The 26,025-nt window shown below is 45.1% G+C and overlaps 1 protein-coding gene across 1 annotated transcript in view; it reads right to left on the bottom strand.

The window, feature by feature from the left end:
- Positions 1-26,025, bottom strand: part of LOC115459459 (PR domain zinc finger protein 5-like) — a 255,896-nt gene that overhangs the window by 82,629 nt on the left and 147,242 nt on the right. Inside the window, exon 12 of the mRNA XM_030189281.1 lies at positions 12,331-12,424. Within this exon, the coding sequence (XP_030045141.1) occupies positions 12,331-12,424 (94 nt within the window). The remainder of the gene's footprint in view (positions 1-12,330; positions 12,425-26,025) is intronic.

Here is a 26,025-nt window from a genome sequence, read left to right as displayed (position 1 = left end):
GCCCGATACAGTTCCTCAGGATCAAAGTCCACTGCACTAACCACTAGGCTACTCCTCCACTCATTCCACCAATAAGAGCCAACCTCATCAGTGATGTCACAATGGCTTGATTGCCCGATACAGTTCCCCAGGATCAAAGTCCACTGCACTAACCACTAGGCTACTCCTCCACTCATTCCACCAATAAGAGCCAACCTCATCAGTGATGTCACAATGGCTTGATTGCCCAATACAGTTCCCCAGGATCAAAGTCCACTGCACTAACCACTAGGCTACTCCTCCACTCATTCCACCAATAAGAGCCAACCTCATCAGTGATGTCACAATGGCTTGATTGCCCGATACAGTTCCTCAGGATCAAAGTCCACTGCACTAACCACTAGGCTACTCCTCCACTCATTCTACCAATAAGAGCCAACCTCATCAGTGATGTCACAATGGCTTGATTGCCCGATACAGTTCCCCAGGATCAAAGTCCACTGCACTAACCACTAGGCTACTCCTCCACTAGCAACATTCCATGTAGAAGCCTGCCCTTGCAGATCAGTGACGCGACCACGCAGGCTTCTGTTTCTGTAAGTCTGACGTCCTGCACATGCGTGCAGGACGTCAGACTCACAGAAACAGAAGCCTGCGTGGCCACATTGTTGATCTGCAGGAGCAGGCTTGTACATGGAATGTTGCTAGCGGAATAGCAACATTCCATGTAGAATCTCAAATAGGGAAATGGGAAATGGGACTTGATATACTGCCTTTTTGAGGTTTTTGCAACTACATTCAAAGTGGTTTACATATATTCAGGTATTTATTTTGTACCAGGGGCAATGGAGGGTTAAGTGACCTGCCCAGAGTCACAAGGAGCTGAAGTGGGAATTGAACCCAGTTCCCCAGGATCAAAGTCCACTGCACTAACCACTAGGCAAAGAAAGAAAAAGAAAAGAAAGAATTGATTCGCTTCTACTTCTTCTACACCACTCAGGATTTTGTAAACCTCAATCATATCTCTCCTCAGCCGTCTCCTTTCCAAGCTGAAGAGCCCTAACCTCTTTAGCCTTTCCTCATATGAGAAGAGTTCCATCCCCTTTATCATTTTCGTCACTCTTCTTTGAACCTTTTCTAATTCTGCTATATCTTTTTTGAGAAACGGCAACCAGAGTTGACGGAGATTTCATTTCAATTCTTTTTTGTTTACTCTCTACACATCAGGACCTGATTCAAACAACTCCACCTGAATTCGATAAATTGCACGGCAGTCTTCCTCTCCTGAGTAAGAAGTAATGGGGAAAGGGGAATAGCAACTGCAAATACAGACCACTTAAACTGTCCTTTTTCCTTTATGGGCTGAATGACGGACAATTTTCTCTTCCTTCATCCAGCAGATAGAAACTTCTCCACCATAATCACACCATACTGTTCTCTGCCCGTCTCACTAAACTTGAAAATTCTTGGAGTTTCCATCGATCGAAACCTCACACTCGATGCACACGTGAAGAACACGACAAAAAAGATGTTCCACTTCATGTGGAAACTCAAAAGAGTTAAACCTTTCTTTCAGAGATACATCTTCCGGACCCTGGTACAATCAATGGTAATAAGCCATCTGGACTACTGCAACACACTGTACGCTGGCTGTAAAGAACAGACTATCAAAAAACTCCAAACTGCCCAGAATACTGCCGCCAGACTCATATTTGGAAAAACTAAATATGAAAGTGCAAAACCCTTAAGAGAGAAACTTCACTGGCTCCCACTTAAGGAACGAATTGCGTTCAAAATCTGCACGATTGTACACAAAATCATTCACGCAGACGCCCCAATATACATGTCTAACCTCGTGGACCTACCTTCCAGAAACACCACAAGATCATCTCACAAATTTCTCAATCTGCTCTTCCCAGCTGTAAAGGACTAAAATACAAGCCGATGCATGCCATTACCTTCTCTTACAAGAGCACGCAGTTATGGAATGCACTACCTACAGACCTTAAAACAATCGACGAAATAAAAAAACTTTTGCAAATCTCTGAAGACATATTTCTTCAACAAAGCCTACAAAGAGAACCCACAACCATACTAATCCACCTCACCAACCACCTAGTTATGAAAACCCACCTTCTATTCTTACCCGCCTAACACTCTCCTTCTTTCTCCCCTTCACTTAATCTTTGCACATCACTAATTGTATCTGATATCCTGTATAACAATGTCATAACAAAACTATGCAAGCCACATTGAGCCTGCAAATAGGTGGGAAAATGTGGGATACAAATGCAATCAATAATAATAATAATAATAGTGCAATTCATTAAAAAACAAAACTAAATTCCTTTAGAAATACATGGAAAGAGAATGCAACAACAGATAACTACATGGTCTCTCCAGTGTGTTCCCATCTATATCCTTCCAGATTGCCAACGTTACCTTTGCTTCCCCACAGCCAAGGATTGCCTGTGACTTTCACAGAATACAAAAACGAGCAGCCCCAAGTGCCAGGACTGCTTAAAACTAAGAGCAGGTTAAGTAATTAACCTTCTGGCACATGGATTCCTTCATGCCACTCTTCCTACTCACTGCAAAAAAAATAAAGCACTTCACATGACTTCTTTTACAATTTATGGACAAGCCATGCAATTTATGTCACAGTTGGAAGATTCCTTCATGAATTAACCCCTAGCTCCTCCTGACCCTAAGAAGCAATAAACCAACAGGACCGCAGTTGAGAATGTGTTCTAGTGTTTCAGCTGACCCATGGAGAGCTCCTTCTGTCATTGCAGGAAGAGATGATAGATTACAGAGTAGAGTGCCAGGCTCATCCCGAAACATCTCTTACCTGGGATAAGCAGTATAAAATATTTTGTACTTTTTTGGGATCTTGCCGGGTATTTGTGACCTGGATTGGCCACTGTTGGAAACAGGATGCTGGGCTTGATGGACCTTCGGTCTGTCCCAGTATGGATGTACTTAGGATTTGGAATGGAATCTTGCTACTCTTTGGGGTTCTAAATGGAATGTTGCTAGACTTTGAAATTCTGCATGGAATCTTGTTATTCTTTAGAATTCTAGAATCTTGATACTCTTTGGGATTCTACATGGAATGTTGCTACTCTTTGGGGTTCTACATGAAATGTTGCTACTCTTTGGGGTTCTACATGGAATGTTGCTACTGTTTGGGTTTATCCCAGGTACTTGTCACCTGGATTGGCCACTGTTGGAAACAGGATGCTGGGCTTGATGGACCTTTGGTCTTTCCCAGTATGGCAATATTTATGTACTTATGTACCTTCTGCACACACACAGCAGAAAACATGCTGAGCCATACTAAGCTTTGTTTAAAGAGAACCAAGGAACAGAGAATGTGTCACTGGTCTAGAAAGACAGTTTTCCAGACAATACGAAAAGATATCTTTTTTTGTCAAAAATTAATTATTCCCAACATAAGAAACGGGAACAAAGTAAACTATGATAAATCTGAACTTATGGGAATTACTCTCTCTGATGCAGAGGAAATGGACCTGCAGCGGTCTTTTTCCATTTTGGAAGGCCAGTACCAGTTTTAGATATTTGGGAATTCAGATTTCTAGGGATTTAACAAAATTGTACACTCTGAATTACCCTCCACTGATTCAACAACTATGGAGAGAGATGAAAGGGTGGCTTTCCTGGTGGGGTAGGATTTCTGCGGTGAAAATAAATCTTTTACCTAGACTACTATTTTTATTTCAGTCCTTACCTCTATTGGTGCCCAGAGTGGACCTTAGGTGACTGCAGTCAGAGATTACTGGATTTGTGTGGGGTAAGCACACCCTGCGATTAGCTAGAAGGGTGATGTGGGGCTCAGCGGACTTGGGAGGTAGAGGAATGCCCAACTTAGAGTGGTATTATTGGGCCGCACAATTGAAGTATATCTCAGCTTGGAGGCAGGGAACCCAGTCATCTATTACTGTGTTAGAGCAACAGTTTGTGGAGGCCTACTCACGGGATGCAGCTCCCACAAGGAATATAGGCACTTAACCTCCAACGCATTTTTGTCTCACTTACTCTCCTTATGGAGCAGGCTGAAAATTAAGTTGAGGGGTTCCCGAGCTCCATCTTCATTTGCACCTGGCTTTCAGGTGGGCCTGAGAAAGGTAACACTCACTAATTGGGCACATAAAGGACTGATTAGGCTCCGTGATCTTCTGGATGGGGGGTGAAATGAGATTTTTTTTTTTTTATTACATTTGTACCCCGTGCTTTCCCACTCATGGCAGGATCAATGCGGCTTACATGGGGCAATGGAGGGTTAAGTGACTTGCCCAGAGTCACAAGGAGCTGCCTGTGCCTGAAGTGGGAATCCAACTCAGTTCCTCAGGACCAAAGTCCACCACCGCCCTTGCAGATCACCAATGTGGCTGCGCAGGCTTCTGCTTCTGTGAGTCTGACGTCCTGCACATACGTGCAGGACGTCAGACTCACAGAAACAGAAGCCTGCGCAGCCTTCTACATGGAATGTTGCTAGTGGAATAGCAACATTCCATGTAGAATCTCCAATAGTAGCAACATTCCATGTAGAATCTCCAATAGTATCTATTTTATTTTTGTTACATTTGTACCCTGCGCTTTCCCACTCATGGCAGGCTCAATGCGGCTTACATGGGGCAATGGAGGGTTAAGTGACTTGCCCAGAGTCACAAGGAGCTGCCTGTGCCTGAAGTGGGAATTGAACTCAGTTCCCCAGGACCAAAGTCCACCACCCTAACCACTAGGCCACTCCTCCTTCTTTTGTGGAGCTACGCAAGGAGTATGGGCTGCCCTCCTCTGATTTTGTTTCCTTATTTACAAGTTAAGCATTATCTCTGAAGAAAGAACTGGATGAATGTGAACATTTGGAGAATGCATGAGCTTCTATGGGGAAAGTCAGGAGGGCCATTACTCCCTTCTACCGACTTATTAGAAGTGATGAGTTCATCAAGTTTCCATATATGAGAGCATGGAAGAAAGAGCTGGGGTGTGAGTGAATGGAAAGTGATATGTCTGGAAGTTAAGAAAGCTTCTATCTGTGTTTTGATTAAAGAAAATGCATTTAAAGTTTTATCTAGATGGTACTACACACCGGTACGGATTAAGAAAATGTTTCCTGGGGCTACGGACATCTGTTGGAGATGTGGCACAGACACTGGCTCCTTTTTCCACATCTGGTGGACATGTGGCCAAGTTCACGGGTATTGGCGGGGCGTTACTCAATCTATGGCTACCATTTTGGAGGCTGCATGCCCCTGTGATCCTAAATGGTGCCTGCTTGGCTGGGGGAATCGGAGAGGACTGAAATGGCAAAAAAGGCTTAAGCAGCTTTGTTTTGCCGCAGCTAAGACAGTTCAAGTGGCTCATTGGAATCAGAGTGGTGGGTCCTACTACTGTCACCTGGTTGGTAAAAGTTCGCTTGTTGGGGGAACTGGAAAAATTGATGGATCGTCGATTGGGGAAATGTGATCCTGATGCGGATGAGTGGACTCATCTGGATCATTTATTGAGTATGGTTTAAAGGGGTAAGGGGAAAGGGGAGGGTTTAGGGGGGGTAGAGAGTGCTGGGGGGGGGGGGGTTGGGAATTGTGGGTTGGGGAATTATGTTTGCTTAGCACTGAGTTTGTTTTGAAGAGGGATTTTGAAATGATGTCTACTGTTCGATATCTTTGTACTGATGTAACTTTTCTAAAACTTTAATAAATGTTTATTGTTAAAAAAAAATAAAGAAACGGGAACAATATTTAACAGACTAAAACAAATACATCAGTACATAAGTATTGACATACTGGGAAAGACCAAAGGTCCATCGAGCCCAGCATCCTGTTTCCGACAGTGGCCAATCCAGGTCACAAATACCCGGCAAGATCCCAAAAATGTACAAAACATTTTATACTGCTTATCCCAGAAATAGTGGATTTTCCCTATGTCCATTTAATAACAGTCTATGGACTTTTCCTTTAGGAAGCCGTCCAAGCCTTTTTAAAACTCCGCTAAGCTAACCGCCTTTACCACATTCTCTGGCAATGAATTCCAGAGTTTAACTACATGTTGAGTGAAGAAAACGTTTCTCCAATTCGTTTTAAATTTACTACATTGTAGCTTCATCGCATGCCCCCTAGTCCTAGTACTTTTGGAAAGCGTGAACAGACACTTCACATCTACCCATTCAACTCCACTCATTGTTTTATAGACCTCTATCATATCTCCCCTCAGCCGCCTTTTCTCCAAGCTGAAGAGCCCTAGACGCTTCAGCCTTTCCTCATAGGGAAGTCGTCCCATCCCCTTTATCATTTTCGTCGCCCTTCTCTGTACAATAGCAGAGAACAATAAAGCATTCAGTGTACATTGAAAGATACTCAGAAACAAAATACAGGTTCTAATAGCAGGGTAAGCATGAAATAAATCTTACAATTTTGTTAACAGCATAACAATTGTGGAAGATTATTTATTTATTAACATTTATACCCCACTTTTTTCCACATTAAGCAGACTCACAGTGGCTTCCAATGTACAGGAATCAAATACAATTACATGAGGTAAGGTAAAAGGATCAGGGAAGGAAGTAAAAGGGAAAGGGGAAAGGTTAGAGAGTCTAAAATGGACTGTGGAAGACCAGATGATGAGACGGATCAGAGTGGCTTGAGCAGCTGTCGGCAAGATAATCCATAATTGGGAACTGTAGTAATACCCAGGAAGGAACAAACGGTAGGAATCTTGCTATGATGAAATGCTGCATTTATATTTCCCGCAAATGCCTGAGGTAGACTCCTGAAGCTGAGATGGAGTGGAATGGTGAGAGCAGCTTTCAGCGGGGTTGAAATAATTCCCATCCTGGCCATCCAACCTCAGTTTCCACAGGAAAAAAATAACCCAGACTAACACAGTGATTCCCAAACTGTGCGCCATAAGAGGGTATGCATGGACGCAGGACGCCGGGAGGATGCCGTCGCACAGGTTGCCCCAGTAAATCCGTCGGGGCTGGAGCCACAGCGGAGTCGTCACACACTCTAAAAGGGCTCTAAGCTCAGATTTTCAATAGCAGGTGGCAATGATTCGGAATTCCTTGCCTTTTAATATTAGATCATTTACTATTTGTCATTCCATAAAATGTTGAATGAATTGTTTTTGTTTAGGAAGTATTAGGAGCTATAATGATTCCGTTATCGATGTTTTCATCCCAAGGTGTCTGATCATCTTGATTATGTAATCTGCATAGAACGTTTTTGGTATTTGTGGACTACTGCAACTTACTCCTCACCGGCCTCCCACTTAGCCATCTATCCCCCCTTCAATCTGTTCAGAACTCTGCTGCACGTCTCATATTCCGCCAGAACCGATATACTCATATCACCCCTCTCCTCAGGTCACTTCACTGGCTTCCGATCAGATACCGCATTCAATTCAAGCTTCTCCTTCTTACCTACAAATGCACTCAGTCTGCTGCCCCTCACTATCTTTCTACCCTCATCTCCCCTTATGTTCCCGCCCGTAACCTCCGTTCACAGGATAAATCCCTCCTCTCAGTACCCTTCTCCACCACCACCAACTCCAGGCTCCGCTCATTCTGCCTCGCCTCACCCTATGCTTGGAACAACCTTCCTGAGCCCTAACGCCAAGCCCCCTCCCTGCCCGTCTTCAAGTCTTTGCTTAAAGCCCACCTCTTCAATGCTGCGTTCGGCACCTAACCCTTACCGTTCAGTAAATCTAGACTGCCCCAATTTGACTGCCCCTATCGGGGCCTGATGGTATTCATCCAAGAGTATTAATAGAACTAAAAAATGAACTTGCGGAGCTACTGTTAGAAATATGCAATCTGTCCCTAAAATCGAGTGTAGTACCGGAAGACTGGAGGGTAGCCAATGTTACTCCGATTTTTAAGAAGGGTTCCAGAGGAGATCCGGGAAATTATAGACCGGTGAGTCTGACGTCGGTGCCGGGCAAGATGGTGGAGGCTATTATTAAGAATAAAATTGCAGAGCATATACAAAAACATGGACTGATGAGACAAAGTCAGCACGGATTTAGTGAAGGGAAGTCTTGCCTCACCAATCTAATGCATTTTTTTGAGGGGGTAAGCAAACATGTGGACAATGGGGAGCCGGTTGATATTGTATATCTGGATTTTCAGAAGGCGTTTGACAAAGTGCCGCACGAAAGACTCCTGAAGAAATTGCAGAGTCATGGAATCGGAGGTAGGGTATTATTATGGATTAAGAACTGGTTGAAAGATAGGAAGCAGAGAGTAGGATTGCGTGGCCAGTATTCTCAGTGGAGGAGGGTAGTTAGTGGGGTCCCGCAGGGGTCTGTGCTGGGTCCGTTGCTTTTTAATGTATTTATAAATGACCTAGAGATGGGAATAACTAGTGAGGTAATTAAATTCGCCGATGACACAAAATTATTCAGGGTCGTCAAGTCGCAGGAGGAATGTGAACGATTACAGGAGGACCTTGCGAGACTGGGAGATTGGGCGTGCAAGTGGCAGATGAAGTTCAATGTTGACAAGTGCAAAGTGATGCATGTGGGTAAGAGGAACCCGAATTATAGCTACGTCTTGCAAGGTTCCACGTTAGGAGTTACGGATCAAGAAAGGGATCTGGGTGTCGTCGTCGATGATACGCTGAAACCTTCTGCTCAGTGTGCTGCTGCGGCTAGGAAAGCGAATAGAATGTTGGGTGTTATTAGGAAGGGTATGGAGTCCAGGTGTGCGGATGTTATAATGCCGTTGTATCGCTCCATGGTGCGACCGCACCTGGAGTATTGTGTTCAGTACTGGTCTCCGTATCTCAAAAAAGATATAGTAGAATTGGAAAAGGTACAGCGAAGGGCGACGAAAATGATAGTGGGGATGGGACGACTTTCCTATGAAGAGAGGCTGAGAAGGCTAGGGCTGTTCAGCTTGGAGAAGAGACGGCTGAGGGGAGATATGATAGAAGTGTATAAAATAATGAGTGGAATGGATCGGGTGGATGTGAAGCGACTGTTCACGCTATCCAAAAATACTAGGACTAGAGGGCATGAGTTGAAGCTACAGTGTGGTAAATTTAAAACGAATCGGAGAAAATTTTTCTTCACCCAACGTGTAATTAGACTCTGGAATTCGTTGCCGGAGAACGTGGTACGGGCGGTTAGCTTGACGGAGTTTAAAAAGGGGTTAGATAGATTCCTAAAGGACAAGTCCATAGACCGCTATTAAATGGACTTGGAAAAATTCTGCATTTTTAGGTATAACTTGTCTGGAATGTTTTTACGTTTGGGGAGCGTGCCAGGTGCCCTTGACCTGGATTGGCCACTGTCGGTGACAGGATGCTGGGCTAGATGGACCTTTGGTCTTTCCCAGTATGGCACTACTTATGTACTTATGTACTTATGACCGTTCACTTGTCTGTTAGATTGTAAGCTCTTTGAGCAGGGACTGTCTCTCTTTGTTAAATTGTACAGCGCTGCGTAACCCTAGTAGCGCTCTAGAAATGTTAAGTAGTAGTAGTAGTAGTACTAGTAATATAAAGAATATTATCCAGACAGGGCTTTAGTGTGAGACTGAAGTCTCTACTTACCAACAGTTGTCCCTCCACATGTGCTAATAAGACCACACTGAGACCATCCACAAAACCACCCTGATCTTTGTTAGGTGCATAGATATTTAGGGTGTACAGCTTGTGGCCTAGTAGCATTTTAATCAAGAGATAGTTACCTCCTGGGTCTCTTATCACCATTTTAAACTTCTAGTCCAAAAATATTTTATAAAAGTCCTATCAATAGAGGTAATTAGAATTCTACACTGATGGCAGTAATAAACAGATTTCTAAAGAATTCAGTTCTATGGCCTTTCAGGATCCAATCCAAAGAAACCTTTCAGAGGAAGAGCCGTGTTAGTCTAGTAACAAAACTGATAAGAGTGGCCAGAGGCACCTTATACACTAACTGTATATTGTGGAAGACCTTTCAACTCCAGACACCACTCCTTTTATCTTGTTGCACCACATGCCTGGAATAGATTTCCTGAGCCAGCACGTCAAGCTCCATCTCTGGCCGTCTTTATACATAAGTATTGACATATTGGGACACAACAAAGGTCCATCAAGCCCAGCATCCTGTTTCCAACAGTGGCCAATCTAGGTCACAAATATCTGGCACAAACTCAAAGAGTAGCAACATTCCATGTAGAACCCCAAAGAGTAGCAAGATTCTAGAATTCTAAAGAATAACAAGATTCCATGCAGAATTTCAAAGTGTAGCAACATTCCATTTAGAACCCCAAAGAGTAGCAACATTCCATTCAGAATCCCAAGTACATAAGTGTTGCCATACTGGGACAGACCAAAGGTCCTTCAAGCCCAGCATCCTGTTTCCAACAGTGGCCAATCCAGGTCACAAGTACCTGGCAAGATCCCACAACAGTACAACACATTTAATGTTGCTTTTCCTAGAAATAAGCAGTGGATTTTCCCCAAGTCCATTTTAATAATGGTCTCTGGACTTTTCCTTCAGGAAGCCATCCAAACCTTTTTTAAACCCCGCTAAGCTAACTGCTTTTACTACATTCTCTGGTAACAAATTCCAGAGTTTAATTACACGTTGAGTGAAGAAATAAGTAGTGGATTTTCCCCATCTTAATAATGGCTTATTGACGTTTCTTTTAGGAAGTTATCCAAACCCTTTTTAAACCCTGCTAACTGCTTTTACCACATTCTCTGGCAATGAATTCCAGAATTTAATTACATGTTAAAGAAATATTTTCTCCAATTCATTTTAAATTTACTACGTTGTAGCTTCATTGCGTGCCCCCCAGTCCTAGTATTTTTGGAAAGAGTAAACAAGCGATTCACATCTACCCGTTCCACTCCACCCATTATTCTACAGCCCACCTTTTTGATGCTGCTTTTAAATCCTAACCCCTATTCACATGTACAGTACCCTTGCATGTTTCCACCTTATTAATTCCCTTATCCCTTATTTATCCTGTTTGTCTGTCCTAGTTAGATTGTAAGCTCTGTCGAGCAGGGACTGGTCTCTTCATATTCAAGTGTACAGCGCTGCGTACATCTAGTAGCACTATAGAAATGATAAGTAGTAGTAGATAGCCATGTTAGTCCACTTTTAAAGGTAATAAAAAGAAGATAGTCCAATAAAAAGATAACAATATATTTTTTAAATTAGCTTTAGAAGGCAGAGCAAAAACAAAAAAGCATTCCAATGATTGTCTTATGGGGAAAGGTGGGGGTGAGAAACAGGAAGAGACCGATGGGTGATCAGAGGGTGACAAAGCAGCATAATTTTAAGGTTTATAATGTGATAGGAAACCCTATCCTATATATCACATTATAAACCATAAAATTATACTGCTTTGTAACTCTCTGATCACCCACATGTCTCTTCTTGGTTCTCAACCCCCCCCCCCCCCCCCCCCCCCACCTTTCCCCATGAGACAGTCATTGGAATGCTTTTATGTTTTGTCATCATTTGCTCAATTCTGATCTGAAAGTGGTATTGCCTTTGAAAGATAATAAAAAAATGTTTTAAGTAATTTCAATAAAAGGTATCGTCTTATTTTGTTTTGTTTTATTTCTATTTATTACCAAAGGAAAGTAAAATTTACTAAATTCACATCCTTATTCATCTTGAGAACTTCCTATGCAAAGTCTATTTATCACGCTTTCGAATACTGGAAGATGCTATTGAAGAAAGCAGCTCAGCAGGACATAGTAACATAGTAACATAGTAGATGATGGCAGAAAAAGACCTGCATGGTCCATCCAGTCTGCCCAACAAGATAAACTCATGTGTATACCTTACCTTGATTTGCACCAGTCTTTTTCAGGGCACAGACCGTACAAGTCTGCCTAGCAGTATTTCCCGCCTCCCAACCACCAGTCCCGCCTCCCATCACCGGCTCTGGCACAGACCCCGTATAAGTCTGCCCTCCCCTATCCTAGCCTCTCAACCACCAACCCCTCTTCCCCCGCCACCCAATTTCAGCTAAGCTTCTGTGGATCCATTCCTTCTGCACAGGACTGTACCCAGAACGGCTGCACATGTGTTTACACATCTGCTGAAGATTCGTATGACATCCCTGAAAAGTCATGGCTCTGTTTTCCTTCCCTGTGTTACCTATTGCAGACTATGCGTTATGCCAGATCGTCCACATAAGCAGGGATTAAACTAACCTACTGACAGTCACCTTCTGAAGTACTGGCATTTAAATGAGGTACAGCTTTTCACGCTCTCCTTCTCTAGTTACCAAATTTCCTGCTAAATGTCATCATATCTTGCTGCGGTGTAGGAAAGCTGCCAATAACATGCTCTCTGGAAGGAGAGCTGCACCCCTACCTGTGTGACTTCTGATGTGAACACGCAACGTTCCATTGCTTGCAAATTTCTGGCCACAATATGGACAAATTTTCTCTTTCTCCCCTGTGTGCGTCTGCATAAAGAAGAGAGAGGGGAACAAAGCCGTACAAAGATTAGACAAAGCTGTAACAGATTAAGAAAACGTAATGATGATTAAATAGCCTTACATGGATCATTTTCCTCTTGTCTGCTTTCTCCCAGGTGAACACTTTTTATATGGTATAAATTAAGTTTTGCAAGCAATTGTTTCCTTAATTATAGAATACATCCATCTCTGGCCGTCTTCACATCTAAGCTAAAAGCCCACCTTTTTGATGCTGCTTTTAACTCCTAACCCTTATTCACTTGTTCAGAACCCTTATTTTATCATCCTCACTTTAATATTCCCTTAAAGTTTGTCCTGTTTGTCTGTCCTAATTAGATTGTAAGCTCTGTCGAGCAGGGACTGTCTCTTCATATTCAAGTGTACAGCGCTGCGTATGTCTATTAGCGCTTTAGAAATGATAAGTAGTAGTAGTAAACCTATCTCATGAATAGTTATTGTGGACATCTTAAAGTCCTCTTCTCCGGCACGGCCGCGTTGCTGATCTGCAAGGGCAGGTTTCTGTTTCTGTGAGTCTGACATCCTGCACATACGTGCAGGACGTCAGACTCACAGAAACAGAAGCCTGCCCTTGCAAGTCCACCTTTTTGATTTTGCTTTTAACTCCTAACCCTTAATCACTTGTTCAGAACCCTTGTTTTATCATCCTCACTTTAATATTCCCTTATCTCTTGTTTGTCCTAATTAGATTGTAAGCTCTGTCGAACAGGGACTGCCTCTTCTTTTTCAAGTGTACAGCGCTGCGTACGTCTAGTGGCACTATAGAAATGATAAGTAGTAGGAGTGACAAAAAGAGTATCATATACAGATTTTAAAATAATCCATCATAGATGTCCCCAATTCTGAAAGCGGTCCTTAAGTGCAGTGCTGTTCAACAGATTCTTTACAAGCTGGAAAGGGGATTTTAGACCTGAGCATGCGCAGGAAGTGCTGGCATCGGCAGCTGGAGGCACCCCACTAACTTCCTTGCTCCTGAGGTAGCACAAGCAGGAAGGGGGCCACTTAGGCAGCGAATTTCTTCAAATGGCAGGGCCTTGGCATCCCCATCAGCAAAGGTATGATAGCTAATATATATACTGCCTATAACCTAGCACTTTACAAAAATAACATACATAATAAAAACCAGCACATTCCACTCATCACAGACAAATTACTTATACTGCTTTTCGTCAATAAAATAAGCACAGACTGCTCCTACATAAAAGCTTTTTAAGGTATATTAAAAGCAAGAAGCCGGCAAAAGAATTGGTTGGACTGCTAGATGACCGAGGGATAAAAAAAAGGCACTCAGGGAAGACAAGACCATAGCAGAAGGATTAAATGAATTCTTTGCTTTGGTCTTCACCGAGGAAGATGTGAAAAAGATACCAGTGCCAGAAATGGCATTCAATGCTGACGAGCTAAAAAAACTGAATCATACTGGGTCAGACCAATGGTCCATCTAGCCCAGTATCCTGTTTTCCAAACAGTGGCCAAGCCAGGTCACAAGTACCAAGCAGAAACCCAAGTCGTGGCAACACTCCATACTACAAATCTCAATGCAAATCTCTGTAAACCTGGGGCAATTTGACAAACTGAAGAGTAGCAAATCGCCTGGACCAGATGGTACACATTTGTTAGTAATAAGTAATTCATCTTTAAAATCAAGCAAGGTACCGGAAGATTGGAGGTTGGCCAATGTAATGCCAATTTTAAAAGGGTCCGGGAAGTTACAGTCTAACGTCGGTGCCAGGCAAAATGGTAGAGACTATTATAAAGAACAATATAGAGAACATACACATAAGCCTGGAATAATGAGATAAAGCCAACATGTATTTAGTGAAAGGAAATCTTGCCTCACCAATATATTACATTTCTTTGAAGGGATGAACAAACAGGTGGATAAAGGTAAGCCCTGTCGATACTGTGTGTCTGGATTTTCAAAAGGCGTTTGACAAAGTACCTCATGAAAGACTCCAGAGGAAATTGGAAAGTCAAGAGATAGGAGGTAGTGTTCTACAGTGGATTAAAAACAGGTTAAAAGATAGAAAACAGAGAGTAGGGTTAAATGGTCAGTATTGGAGAAGGGTAGATAGTGGGGTTCCCCAGGGGTCTGTACTGGGACCACTACTTTTTAAAAATGATCTAGAGATAGGAATAACTAGTGAAGTAATTAAATTTGCTGATGACACAAACTTATTCAAAGATGTTAAATCACAAGAGGATTGTGAAAAATTGCAAGAAGACCTTACGAGACTGGGAGACTGGGCATCTAAACGGCAGATGACGTTTAATGTGAGCAAGTGCAAAGTGATGCATGTGGGGGAAAAGTAACTCGAACTACAGCTACGTGATGCAAGGTTCCGCATTAGGAGTCACCGACCAGGAAAAGGATTTAGGTGTCATTGTTGATGACATGTTGAAACCCTCTGCGCAGTGTGCTGCAGTGGCAAAGAAAGCAAACAGAATGTTAGATTTTATTAGGAAAGGAATGGAAAACAAAAATGAGGATGTTATAATGTCCTTGCATCGCTCTATGGTGCAACCACACCTCAAATACTGTGTGCAATTCTGGTTACCGCATCTCAAAAAAGATATGGTGGAATTAGAAAAGGTACAGAGAAGGGCGACGAAAAGGGGATGGGATGACTTCCCTATTAGAAACATAGAAACATGATGGCAGATAAAGGCCATCCAGTCTGCCCATCCTCTGTAACCCCTAATTCTTCCTGTTCCTAAGTGATCCCACATAGTTATCCCATGCCTTTATAAATTCTGGAACAGTCCTTGACTCCACCACCTGCAACGAGAGGTAATTCCACGCCTCCACCACCCTTTCTGTGAAATAATACTTCCTTAGGTTACTCCTAAGCCTATTCCCTCTTAACTTTGTCATATGCCCCCTCATTCCAGAGCTCTCCTTCATTTGAAAAAGGCTCTCTTCCTGTACATAAATGCCCTTGAGATATTTAAACATTTCTATCATGTCTCCTCTCTTCCAGCGTATACATGTTGAGGTTCATAAGCCTGTCCCTATAATTTTTGCATTCAAGACCGCTTACTAATTTCATAGCCACCCTCTGGACAGACTCCATCCTGTTTATATCTTTCCATAGGTGCACTCTCCAGAACTGCACGCAGTACTCCAAATGAGGCCTCACCAGAGACTTATACAACGGCACTATCACCTCCTTTTTCCTGCTGGTCATGCCTCTCTTTATGCACCCAAACATCCTTCTGGCTTTGGCCGTCGCTTTTTCTACCTGTTTGAAAGCTTTAAGGTCGTCAGACACAATCACCCCTAAGATCCGCTATTCCTTCACACACTGAAGCACTACACCCCCTATATGTAGTGGAGGAGTGGCCTAGTGGCTAGGGTGGTGGATTTTGGTCCTGAGGAACTGAGTTCGATTCCTGGCACAGGCAGCTCCTTGTGACTCTGGGCAAGTCACTTAACCCTCCATTGTCTACTGCATTGAGCCTGCCATGAGTGGGAAAGTGCAGGGTACAAATGTAACAAAAATAAATAAATACTGTACCATTCCCTCAGATTTTTGCGACCCAAGTGCATGACCCTGCATTTTTTATTATTAGCATTTGTATCCCACATTTTCCCACCAAATTCGCAGGCTCAATGTGGCTTACATTTGCCGTAATGGCGATTGCCATTTCCGGGTCACAGAATACAACAGTCGCTGCATTAAGGTGCATGCATACGTGGTAGAGAGGAATGCATTGTGGTAGTAAATATTAATTTCTATGTGATAAATAGGAATGTAACATACATTAGGTCATTGACTGTAGAGAAGTTATTCAACATAAGGGTTAATGTGACACTATATTCAGCATAAGGGTTAAAGTGAAAGAGGTCAGTCAGTCAAGTGTTAAGAGTTTGGTTTTCTAGTTCATGTGTAGTCTTTATTATTATGTATTGAGGATGAATATTATTGGTATGCCTTTTTGGGATTAAACCTTAGTTGCCAAATATCGGTCCATTCCTCTAGCTTCGCTAGGTCCTTCCTCATGTCATTCACACCCTCCAGGGTGTCCACCCTGTTGCAGAGTTTAGTATCAATCGCAAAGAGACAATCCTTACCAGACAGCCCTTTCGCAATATCGCTCACAAAGACGTTAAAAAGAGCCGGCCCTAGGACCGATCCCTGAGGTACTCCACTGACGACCTCCTTTTCTTCAGAGCAAGCTCCATTTACCACCACCCTCTTTCTCCTACCATTCAACCAATTTTTTTTTACCCAATCAGTTACTCTAGGTCCCGCACCGAGGGCACTCAATTTATTTATCAGTCGCCTGTGCGGATCCGTGTCAAAGACTTTGCTGAAATCCAAATATAGCACATCAAGCGCCCCTCCCACATCCAACTGTTTGGTCACCCAGTCGAAGAAGAAAGTCAGATTCGTCTGACACGACCTGCCACTAGGAAAGGCTAAAGTGGCTAAGGCTCCTTAGCTGGGAGAAAAAACGGCTGAGGGGAGATATGATAGAGGTCTCTAAAATAATGAGTGGAGTGGAACGTGTAGACGTGAATCACTTGTTTACTCTTTCCAAAAATACTAGGACTAGGGGGCATGCAATCAAGCTACAAAGTAATAAATTAAAACAAATTGGAGAAAATATTTCTTCACTCAACACGTAATTAAACTGTGGAATTTGTTGCCAGAGAATGTGGTAAAAGTGGTTAGCTTAGCTGGGTTTAAAAAAGGTTTGGATATCTTCCTAAAAGAAATGTCCATAAGCCATTATTAAGATGTACTTGGGAAAATCCACTGTTTATTTCTAGGATAAGCAGTATAAAATGTATTGTACCGTTTTAGAATCTTGCCAGGTACTTGTGACCTGGATTGGCCACTGTCTGAAACAGGATACTGGGCTTGATGGACCTTCGATCTGTCCCAGTATGGCACTGCTTATGTTCTTATGCTTAACAATTTCTTGAACTGAGCCACGTTGCTGCACAAACGAAGCTGTCCAGGGAGGGCGTTCCATAGCCGAACCCCCACAATGGAAAAAGCGTACAAACTCATGTTAGCTTACCGAACTCTTGGCACTGTGTCCAAAGACAGATGCATCGCAATGCAAGTCCCCCCCCAGTCCATCCCTGTGCCTCCCCTCCTGTGTCCCCCCCCCCAATGTACTAATGGTTACGTCTTACCTTTAATCACAAGATTAAAATTTTTAATCGGACGGCAGCCCTACTATGTTACTATGTAAAATGCCCCTTCAAGTTCCATTTACCACTTGTTAATTGGTACTATTGCCCAATATGAAGGTAATTTCATATAACGTCGCTTGTGTGAAGGGGTAAAAAAGCACCTATTTGCAGCCTCTTTTACAAGGATACATGGAGCTCCATTTTAGGTTAAAATACATTTGCAAGGAAAGACGTCTAGGTGTGGTACAATATTTTACAAAAGTAGTGATGAATGTGGAGACCAGTCTAAAACATGGTTATCTCCACCCCCTGATGAGGTTGTTAAAATGATTCAGGAGAGATGAGATGAACAGGCAAATGTCTTGAAACAGTTGACCTGTGTGTACAGTACCCATGTTCAATGGGTAGGCAACACGTGTGGAGTATTGGAGGACATGGAATCCACATGGAAAATAGCCGGAGTGCAGCAATTTCTGCTAGTTCCTCATGCTAGTTAAATGTGTAAGTAGCTCTATTTCCCGACACTTGTATATAATTGAACTGAGTCTGGATCTCATCCTCCTGGTTGGATAAGTATTGATGCTCGATACATCATTGTTTTGTCATTCTAGAATGTATGTTTAGACAAACATCTGTTGAATTTGGGGTGTTTTCACACTGACAACATTATCATTTATATTTATATCTTTTTAAAGCACTGCCAATTTCAGGCTCCGCCCTTTCTGCCTCGCCTCACCCCATGCTTGGAATAAACTCCCTGAGCCCATACGCCAGGCCCCCTCCCTGCCCATCTTCAAATCCTTGCTCAAAGCCCATCTCTTCAATGTTGCCTTCGGCACCTAACCACTACACCTCTAGTCAGGAAATCTAGACTGCCCCCAATTTGATTGACTGCACTTTTTTGTCCTTTAGATTGTAAGCTCCTTTGAGCAGGGACTGTCCTTTGTTAAACTGTACAGTGCTGCATAACCCTAGTAGCGCTTTAGAAATGTTAAGTAGTAGTAGTATTTTTTGGAACCAATTGTTTTTCTCCATTTTAAGAAGTTTTTTTGTTTTTTTTTACAATGGTTCTTTTTTTTTATCCCCCTTAAATTAGAAACCGATGATAATATCCCACTTCATGTACAGTTGAGAGTGTACAAACTGTTGGTACTGATAATCCTGCTGAATTTCCTCACTGGGAGGTTTTGAGATTTCCTTTAATAATTTTTGCATTGTCTAAAGTGAAACTATGAAGGACCTGGTGGATTTATAACACAAATTGAGTTATTTTTTTATAGCATTGTGTTGTAAATTTAGGGGTTCAGAGACCCCCAAGAAGGCTGGAGTGACCTTAAATCTGACTCCATCTCTAAATAACACTAGTACTGTGGTAATCAAGGAGTTGTGAAGTTCTAAAAGGAATTGCCACTAAGAGAGATGTTAGGTCTAAGGAAAAGATACCAGCCTTATGACAAACTGGATTTAGGTTAGTTATACAATACAGCGAAAGATAGCCTGATACAGCAAAAGCATTTATACTTACAGCCTTTCATCATTAAGTGAAGCCCACAAATCATCATTTGGAATAAGGAGTTTATTTGCCAAGGTACAAGTCAAATCAGTGATTGACAACAGGCACGTACAATCAATTAGTTATAGGAATATAATAATCCAGCTGCAAACAGGTGTTAATTAATTCCAAATCTTTTATAATTTCTTTTACCAATTAGAGGTTTTACAAGGGAAAGCAATTAGGTAATTTGTCAATTCTGCTGGACACATTGGTTTCCCTTGGAGAGAGAGAGTGGCAACCCTTTTCTCTAACTTAAACCAGGAAATACCCAGATTTTTATAGGTGCCCTCAGGATATGGATAATATGACAGTAGATATACCTGATTGGATCTATGCTAATGTCATGGTTGTCACTGATTGGCTCATGCTAATGAGTAGCTTCTATCTTGCTAACATGGTTTTGTCTTTAGCTCGCTTGACCACAAATCTTAAGCAAGACCCTGCATCCAGCTACACTTTTCCTTTCTCACACCATGGCTGACCACAATCCTGCTCACAGGAAAGTCTCATTTCTCAACTTGTTTTTCTAACTTACATTACAGAAAATTCCACTTTGTAACAGACACAGCTTCCATTTTGTGCTGAAATCCTCCATTTTGTTTCCACATCTATTGACCTAACTTTTCCTAATTTAGCTTATTTAGGCCTCAATCCGGGCTACAAACTAGGCCATACTTTTCCAGTAAGCTCCCAGTTATGTCAGCCATCAGATTTCTGACTCAGCCAAGGTCTGTAATAGCCTGAGCTCTATGACTGGGCCCGCCACCATTCCAGTGGGGGGGTCTCTGGCTGTACCATAATTATACAATTGTCACATTTTCAGTTTCCTATTTACTAAATTTCAGCTATATAAAATATATACATATAGATCGGGGGCTCCCAACCCAGTCCTAGCCGTACAATGGAGGTAATGCATGCAAATTTATCTCATGCATATTCATTGTGGGTATCCTGAAAACCTGACTGGCTGGGTTGAAAACCTCTAATATAAATAAAAGCACCATTACCACCCAGTTAAAATATGTACATAAACATGAAAGCTACGTAACCACTCTCCCTTAAATATATTATCTACACACCTATGCACTATACATACAAGCTCCAGAGGTGACCATGTTATTCTCTGTCTATATACAGCTGCATGAATGAGAGCAAGTGACGTCATCTGGCCAGATAGACACTTGAGCAGGAAGCTCTGTTTAAGCAGCTCAATTCAGAACCGTCAGGACCCTCACCCACTGGGATTCCCCTCCAAAAGGTGCAGAACAGGGAGGAATGAATAGGGATGGTCACAAACCAAGAAAACAAAAAACAAAACAGCAGATCTGAAGGAGTTTAGGTAGGTGGAAAATAAGGCAGAAGCCCCGGGTAAGGGAAACCCTGAAAAGGCTTGACAGCAGAGAATGTAGCTCTCTTCCCTGAGAGGCTGGCTCAATGAGCTGAAATGGGATATTGCAGTAGTGAAAGGAGACTTTGGGGAGCTCATTGCAGAAGACAGAGCAGAGGTAGGAGAGGGAGGAGGAGACAAGTGAGGAAACAGCAATGGTGAGGCAGCAAGTGATGGAACTTGAGGTGGTGAGAGAGGAGTCAACAGTGTTGAAGACCTGGAGAATCATATGGGATGCAATAATTTGTGCACAGCAGGGGTACTCAAAGACCTCAAAGTATGCTGACTGCAAACCGGTGACTACAGCAATTTGCAAGGAGCTATTAAACATGGGTGAGCAGTCAAGCACCAAGCGGGATACGAAGCAGGACAGAGAACAGGTCCTTAGGAAAACTAAAAGGAACCAGCCCAGAAACAATCAAAAATGAGAGCTGCAGATAAATCTGAATGGGAAGGTCACCACTTGGTGGTATATGCAGACCTCTTTCTGATTACCCTTCAAACAGGCTGAATATACAGGCAACTCTTTCCATACAGATTGCCCTTCACACTCAAGGGATTTACTAAAAGAGTGGCCAGATTAGAGAAGTTCTGAATGCGCTGAAAGAGGTGAGGTTGGATGGTGTGGAAATACCACATGGAGGGAAGGCTACGCAATGGAAACAGAGGGTGAAATGGCAGAACGTGGTGGAAGTAGCCAGGTGCAAAAAAGTCAGAAAAAAGGAATGCTGCAGTGTAAATGAGCTGACTGGAAAAGGGGACAAAAGAACTTTTTGAAAGAAACAAAAGGGTGGGTGTCTGCCAAACCCCTCAATGTTAGTTGTATGTTCAACATTGAGTGTTTGTGTTTTGAGTTGAGTAAGTGAATCTAATAAGCTGTAGACTTTTAAGTACCACCCGATAGGTAAGGAGCTCAGATAAGGAGCTCCTCGGGTCAAAAAGAAACAGACCTACCTGGACCATCCAACGCCGTCCAAAACCGGATTGAAGTGGACCTGAACTAACCGCAGCCGACGGGGGAACAGCGGGAACTGCGGGGTGGCATTGCTGAGCCCGAATCCGGCGGAGGCGATCTGCCTGTTGAACCTCAAGGCCGCGCCGCATCCCCGACCAGACAAGACCGCATGGGCTTAGTTGAACTGCCCAGGTCAGCCTGAACCAACCGGGCTGAACTAAAGCTTGACGCCGCTCAAAGGCCGAGTTCACTGACCCCGGGAGCCGCGCTGCGAACCCGGATCCGAGGATCGGCTCTCCATCGCTCCCGCTGCGGTGTAGGGGCTCAGGGTGTGAGGCGGCCTCGCAGTGCCGGTCGCCGAGTCTGCCGGATCTGTGCGTGCTCGCCCACATTCACCGCGCTCCCCGGCAGGAATTGCCCGGGACCGTCTCAGGCCAGTGCAGCCGACCCAGGTGGATATAACAAGGGAGCGCTCGTCCACCTACCTCGCGGCGCGACCGGCCCTGTAGCCCGATCCCCACACTACCCGACCAGCCATGTGGTCGCGGCCTGCCCCCATCCGCATGTAGTGAGTGTCAATCCTTCGGTCCCTGCGGCGCTGACTTCCACGAGCACTCAATCTGCTCTCTTGCTCTGAGGGCGGCGTGTGTGGCAGCCCAGCTGCTCCAGCTTGCTCCGATCCGCACGATCCAGCTTCTCCCTGCTTGCCTGCCCCGGTCCATCTACCCCAGCTTGCTCCAGCCTGCCTGATCCTGCTTCTCCCTGGCTGCTCCAGTCCAGCCTGCTCCAGCCTGCCAGATCCTGCCTCTCCCTGCCTGCTCCAGTCCACCAACTACAGCTTGATCCAGTTTACCTGATCCAACATCCTCCTGCTTGCCCCGGTCCAACTACCCCAGCTTGCTCCAGCTAGCCTGATCCTGCTTCTCCCTGGCTGCCCCAGTCCAGCTTGCTCCAGCCTGCCAGATCCAGTCCATCGGCTCCAGCTTGTCCCATCGGCTCCAGCTTGTTCCAGTTCAACTGATCCAGCCTCTTCCTACTTATTCATCTTCTCCTGCCTGCCTGATCCTGCTTCTCCCTGGCTGCTCCAGTCCATCGGCTCCAGCTTGTTCAAGTTCATCTGTTCCAGCTACTTCCTGCCTGTTCATCTACTCCAGCCTGCCCGATCCTGCTTCTCCCTGGCTGCTCCAGTCCATCGGCTCCAACTTGTCCCATCGGCTCCAGCTTGTTCCAGTTCAACTGATCCAGCTACTTCCTGCCTGTTCATCTACTCCAGCCTGCCCGATCCTGCTTCTCCCTGACTGCTCCAGTCCATCGGCTCCAGCTTGTCCCATCGGCTCCAGCTTGTTCCAGTTCAACTGATCCAGCCTCTTCCTACTTATTCATCTTCTCCAGCTTGCCTGATCCTGCTTCTCCCTGGCTGCTCCAGTCCTTCGGCTCCAGCTTGCTCCATCGGCTCCAGCTTGTCCCAGTTCATCTGATCCAGCTACTTCTTGCCTGTTCATCTACTCCAGCCTGCCCGATCCTGCTTCTCCCTGGCTGCTCCAGTCCATCGGCTCCAGCCTGCCTGTTCCAGTCCACATGCTCCAGCCTGCTTGTTCCAGTCCATCTGCCCCACCATGTTTCAACTCGCCTGATCCAGCCACTAGCCAATCAACCTGTCTGCTAGCCAATCACCTGTTCCCGCCTGCCTGCTAGCCAATCAACCTGCCTGCTCAGCCATTGACTTACCTACCTGCCTGCCAGATTTTCAGCCATAGACTTACCTAATCGCCAACCCAAAACCTTGCTTCAAGCCCTATCTATCTGCCTAATACTTCAGTCATTACAGACTCACCCACTAACACTTGTTAACTGCTCAACACCTCAGTCACTATATAGTCACCTGCTACACCTCAGTCACTACCTATGGCCCCTGTCCATGTTCTCTTCCTTGCCCTGTCCCTTCCTAATCTTCTTTCCCCCCCACTCCCACTGTCTACCATTAGAACTACCCGCTGCCCTCCCACCCTGCCCGCAACCACAATACCCTATTCACCTCCATCCCTCACCTCACCATCCCTCTTGTCCCCCTCCTCCTTCCTGGCTCTCAACCTTCGGCACTTCCTTCCTGCCATTAACCCATCCCCTTTCCTCCTAAGTACACCCCGTCTTCGTCGCCTTCGTCGCCCGACCTCCCCCACCCTCCTCCGCACTCTCTTGCTCCTCCTCCTGCTATCCGCAGGAGACATTAACCCTAATCCGGGTCCCCCCACCTGTCCCCATCCTATCCTTGTGAACGGTCCCGCGATGTTTCCAATCTCGTCTCTATTCCCCTCCTTCCCCCCTCCTCCCTCCCCTTCTCATGCGCCTTGTGGAATGCCCACTCAGTCTGCAACAAACTGCCTCTCACCCACGATCTCTTTATCTCTCGCTCCCTTCAATTGCTCGCCCTAACCGAAACCTGGATCTCCCCGGAAGACTCTGCCTCAGTTGCAGCCCTCTGCCATGGAGGCTATCTCTTCTCCCACACGCCCCGCCCAATCGGCCGCGGCGGAGGCGTTGGGCTACTACTATCACCCTCCTGTAGTTTCCAACCCCTCCACCTACCGCAATCGCACTGCTTCCCATCCTTCGAAGTCCATTCCATCCGGCTATTTTACCCGCTACCACTCAGAGTGGCAGTCATTTACCGCCCCCCGGATAAATCCTTCCCTTCCTTCCTTACCGACTTTGATGCTTGGCTCTCTGTCTTTCTTGACCCCTCATCTCCGTCCCTCATTCTCGGAGACTTTAACGTACATGCTGATGACCTATCCGACCCCCATACTTCTAAGTTCCTCACCCTAACATCCTCCTTCAACCTCCAGCTGTGCTCCACCACCCCTACTCACCGTGACGGACATTGTCTTGACCTCGTCCTCTCATCCTCCGGCTCACCCTCCGATTTCCACGTCTCAGCTCTTCCTCTCTCCGACCATCACCTGATCACATTCACACTTCTTCACTCCCCCCCCCCCCACCCCGTCCAACTTTAACCACCACCTCCAGGAACCTCCAGGCTATTGACCCCTCCACCCTATCATCTACTATCTCTAATCTCCTCCCCTCCATCACGTCCCTCGTAACTGTCGACACAGCGGTCTCCGCTTACAATACCGCTCTCTCCTCTGCTTTGGACACCCTCGCGCCATCCATCTCCCGTCCCACAAAGCGCACCAATCCCCAGCCCTGGCTGACTCCTTGCATCCGTTACCTTCGCTCCTGCACCCGATCCGCTGAGCGCCTCTGGAGGAAATCTCGTACCCTTTCAGACTTCCTCCACTACAAATTCATGCTATCCTCCCTCCACTCCTCCCTATTCCGTGCAAAACAGGACTACTACACCCAATTGACCAATTCTCTCAGCTCCAACCCTCGTCGTCTCTTCACCACCCTTAACTCCCTCCTAAAAGTGCCCCCCGCTCCTACTCCCCCTTCTCTCTCTCCTCAATCACTGGCCGACTACTTCCGCGACAAAGTGCAAAAGATCAACCTTGAGTTCACGACCAAACCTCCACCTCCCCTTCACCCTTTAACCCTCTCCCTCAACCAACCTACCCAGGTCTCCTTCTCCTCCTTTCCTGAGATCACCGAGGATGAAACTTCCCGCCTTCTTTCCTCCTCGAAATGCACCACCTGTTCCTCTGATCCCATCCCCACCAACCTACTCAACACTATCTCCCATACTGTCACCCCCGCCATCTGTCGCATCCTCAACCTCTCTCTCTCCACGGCAACTGTCCCTGACACCTTCAAACACGCTGTTGTCACACCTCTCCTAAAAAAACCTTCACTTGACCCTACCTGCCCCTCTAACTACCGCCCCATCTCTCTTTTACCCTTCCTTTCCAAATTACTTGAGCGCGCCGTTCACAGCCGCTGCCTTCATTTTCTCTCCTCTCATGACATCCTCGATCCACTTCAATCCGGTTTTCGCCCCCTGCACTCGACAGAAACAGCACTCTCTAAAGTTTGCAATGACCTGCTCCTGGCCAAATCCAGAGGTCATTACTCCATCCTCATCCTCCTCGATCTTTCCGCCGCGTTTGACACTGTCAACCATGATTTACTTCTTGCCACGTTATCCTCTTTTGGATTCCAAGGCCCTGTCCTCTCCTGGTTCTCCTCTTATCTCTCCCACCGCACCTTCAGGGTACACTCCCATGGATCTTCCTCCACTCCCATCCCATTATGTGTTGGAGTTCCCCAGGGATCTGTCCTTGGACCCCTTCTCTTCTCAATCTACACCTCTTCCCTGGGCTCGCTGATCTCGTCTCATGGTTTCCAGTATCATCTTTATGCCGATGACACTCAGCTATACCTCTCCACACCTGACATCACCGCGGTGACCCAGGCCAAGGTATCGGCCTGTTTATCCGACATCGCGGCATGGATGTCCAACCGCCACCTGAAGCTGAACATGTCCAAGACCGAGCTCCTCGTCTTTCCTCCCAAACCCACTTCTCCTCTTCCTCCACTCTCTATCTCTGTTGATAACACCCTCATC

The sequence above is a fragment of the Microcaecilia unicolor genome, unplaced genomic scaffold, assembly GCF_901765095.1.
Source record: "Microcaecilia unicolor unplaced genomic scaffold, aMicUni1.1, whole genome shotgun sequence".
NCBI classification, from domain to species: domain Eukaryota; kingdom Metazoa; phylum Chordata; class Amphibia; order Gymnophiona; family Siphonopidae; genus Microcaecilia; species Microcaecilia unicolor.
This window is presented reverse-complemented; position numbering and strand designations above follow the sequence as displayed.